The sequence below is a fragment of the Sinocyclocheilus anshuiensis genome, unplaced genomic scaffold (assembly GCF_001515605.1).
Source record: "Sinocyclocheilus anshuiensis isolate Anshui unplaced genomic scaffold, SAMN03320099.WGS_v1.1 scaffold1091, whole genome shotgun sequence".
Taxonomy (NCBI): Eukaryota; Metazoa; Chordata; class Actinopteri; order Cypriniformes; family Cyprinidae; genus Sinocyclocheilus; species Sinocyclocheilus anshuiensis.
Genome location: NW_015544196.1, coordinates 108,894 through 111,038, shown reverse-complemented (window position 1 = coordinate 111,038; position 2,145 = coordinate 108,894). Strand labels below are relative to the sequence as shown.

Sequence of the window (2,145 nt, the reverse complement as noted above, 5' to 3'; positions counted from 1 at the left end):
GTTCCCCATAGCGACCCCTAGAGGACGCAGTGTCTCGTTCCCTACTCAGGGAACCATGGTTACATAAGTAACCTGAGACGTTTCCACACTCTTAAAAAAAAAAAAAACATGGAATCTTTCCATTCCACAAAAGGTTCTTTATAGTGGAAAAAAGGTTCTTTAGATGATCAAAATGTTCTTCACACTAAAAAAAACAATGGTTCGTTTAAGAACAGGTCACTGAAGGATTCTTTGAGGAACCAAACATGGTTCTTCAATTGCACTGCTACAAAACCCCCTTTGAAAGCTTTATTTTTAAGAGTTCTTCATAGAACCATAGATTGCTTTATTTTTAAGAGCGTTTGAAGAAGACCTATGCGAAATAGATTAACATGCAATTCATGCACAACTGTTTTCAACATTGATAATAATCAGAAATGTGTCTCGAGCAGTAAATCAGCATATTAGAATGATTTCTGAAGGATCATGTGACACTGAAGACTGGAGTAATGATGCTGGAAATTCAGCTTTGATCACAGAAATAAATTACATTTCACAATATATTCACACAAAATGTGTTTTTTAAATTGTAATAATATTTCACAGTTTTTACTGTATTTTTACAGTAGAACAGCATAACAGACTTGCAAGTTATAAAAAAATAAAATGTAAAACAACCACGAGATAATGTTCCGTTTAAGGTGGTCTGAAAAAAAGCCGTATGGCAGCCTTCTTGGAACATTAGCTATGATTAGACATATGCCGGTATTCAGTAATGCGATATATCACGGTAATGATTATGCACAATATTGTTATCGTGGGCACTTCTAAATACCGTGAATAATTTGTATTATGACAGCACTTTTTTAAAACTAAAATCGTGATAATACCGTATACCGTGATAAAAGCATTAGTAATTAATCGCAACATGAAAATTTGATACCGGCATATCCCTAGCTATGATTATTAAAAATGTACAACCTAAAAGATAGCTTGGAGAGCTTTACGAGTAGGTTCCTCCCAAAAATGGCACTAACATTAGAGGAACATTCTGTGTTTTAAGAGCAAACCAGCTCCTTTACCTGAGTGACTAGAAAGCGAGTGGTGCGTTCAGTCAGCCGTCCGTTCTCGTGAGATAAAATCATCTCTAGCATGTCGCTGTGGAGCTTCTCCATCACAACGAAAGTATATTCCATTGTCTTAAACATGTCTTCTAAATGAATGACTCCTGGATGAGACAGTCTCTGAAACGCACACACATGGACGATATAATGACAACAAAAACAACACAAGTGTTTGAATTGTGGGGAAAATGGCATCTTGAACTCATACCTGCAATATCGAGACCTCATTTTTGGTCTGTTCCTCCTGTTTAGTGGGAAATTTTGTTTTATCGATGACTTTAACTGCGACCGGACGGCCCGTGTGTCTGTGAGTGCCTCCGTAAACCACCCCGAACTGACCCGAACCCAAAACCTCATCAGAGAAGATCTGATAGAGCTCACTGATGTCCTGCGACACACATATGAACACACAGACGCTTTGTTCCCTCTTTGAAACACAGTGGTGGTTATTTTAGAAATATATTTATGATCAAAAATTGAGTCTCACCTGGGTCTCGTCACTGTTCTTTCCATCACCTGGCAAGAGAGGAGGTGTCATTTTATTTGACATTATAGACAACATGAGGATCATAGAAGATGTGGAAGTTTGTTTCTTTTGGAGAAATGTAGCATTACATCACTTGCTCTGTAGTGAATGGGTGCCGTCAGAATGAGAGTCCAAACAGCTGATAAAAACCTTTTGTAAAAATCACAATAATCCACACCACTCCAGTCCATCAGTTAATGTCTTGTGAAGTGAAAAGCTGAGTGTTTGTATAAGAAACAAATCAATCATTACAACGTTTTAACTTTGGACAGTCGCTTCTGTTCAAAATATGAGTCCATAAGCCATAACAACGCTTAGTCCAGTGAGAAAGTCCATCTCCTGTTGTTGATTGTTTTGGCTTGTAAACGGTGCTTGATCCGTGCAGATTTCTCTCCTGATTCAGACAAGATGAGTTTTTCACTGGAGGAAGCAATATTATGGATTACGGACTCATATTTTAGCAACAGTTCAAATTAAAAACATCTTAATGATGGATTTGTTTCTTACAAACACGCA

At 37.5% G+C, this 2,145-nt stretch overlaps 1 protein-coding gene across 1 annotated transcript in view; it reads right to left on the bottom strand.

Moving 5' to 3' along the window:
• LOC107696724 (serine/threonine-protein kinase D3-like) overlaps positions 1 to 2,145 on the bottom strand; it is a 20,917-nt gene that overhangs the window by 5,784 nt on the left and 12,988 nt on the right. Inside the window, exons 9-11 of the mRNA XM_016497203.1 lie at positions 1,591 to 1,619; positions 1,312 to 1,491; positions 1,062 to 1,223 (exon numbers count right to left, since the gene is read on the bottom strand). Coding sequence (XP_016352689.1) covers positions 1,062 to 1,223; positions 1,312 to 1,491; positions 1,591 to 1,619 — 371 coding nt within the window. The remainder of the gene's footprint in view (positions 1 to 1,061; positions 1,224 to 1,311; positions 1,492 to 1,590; positions 1,620 to 2,145) is intronic.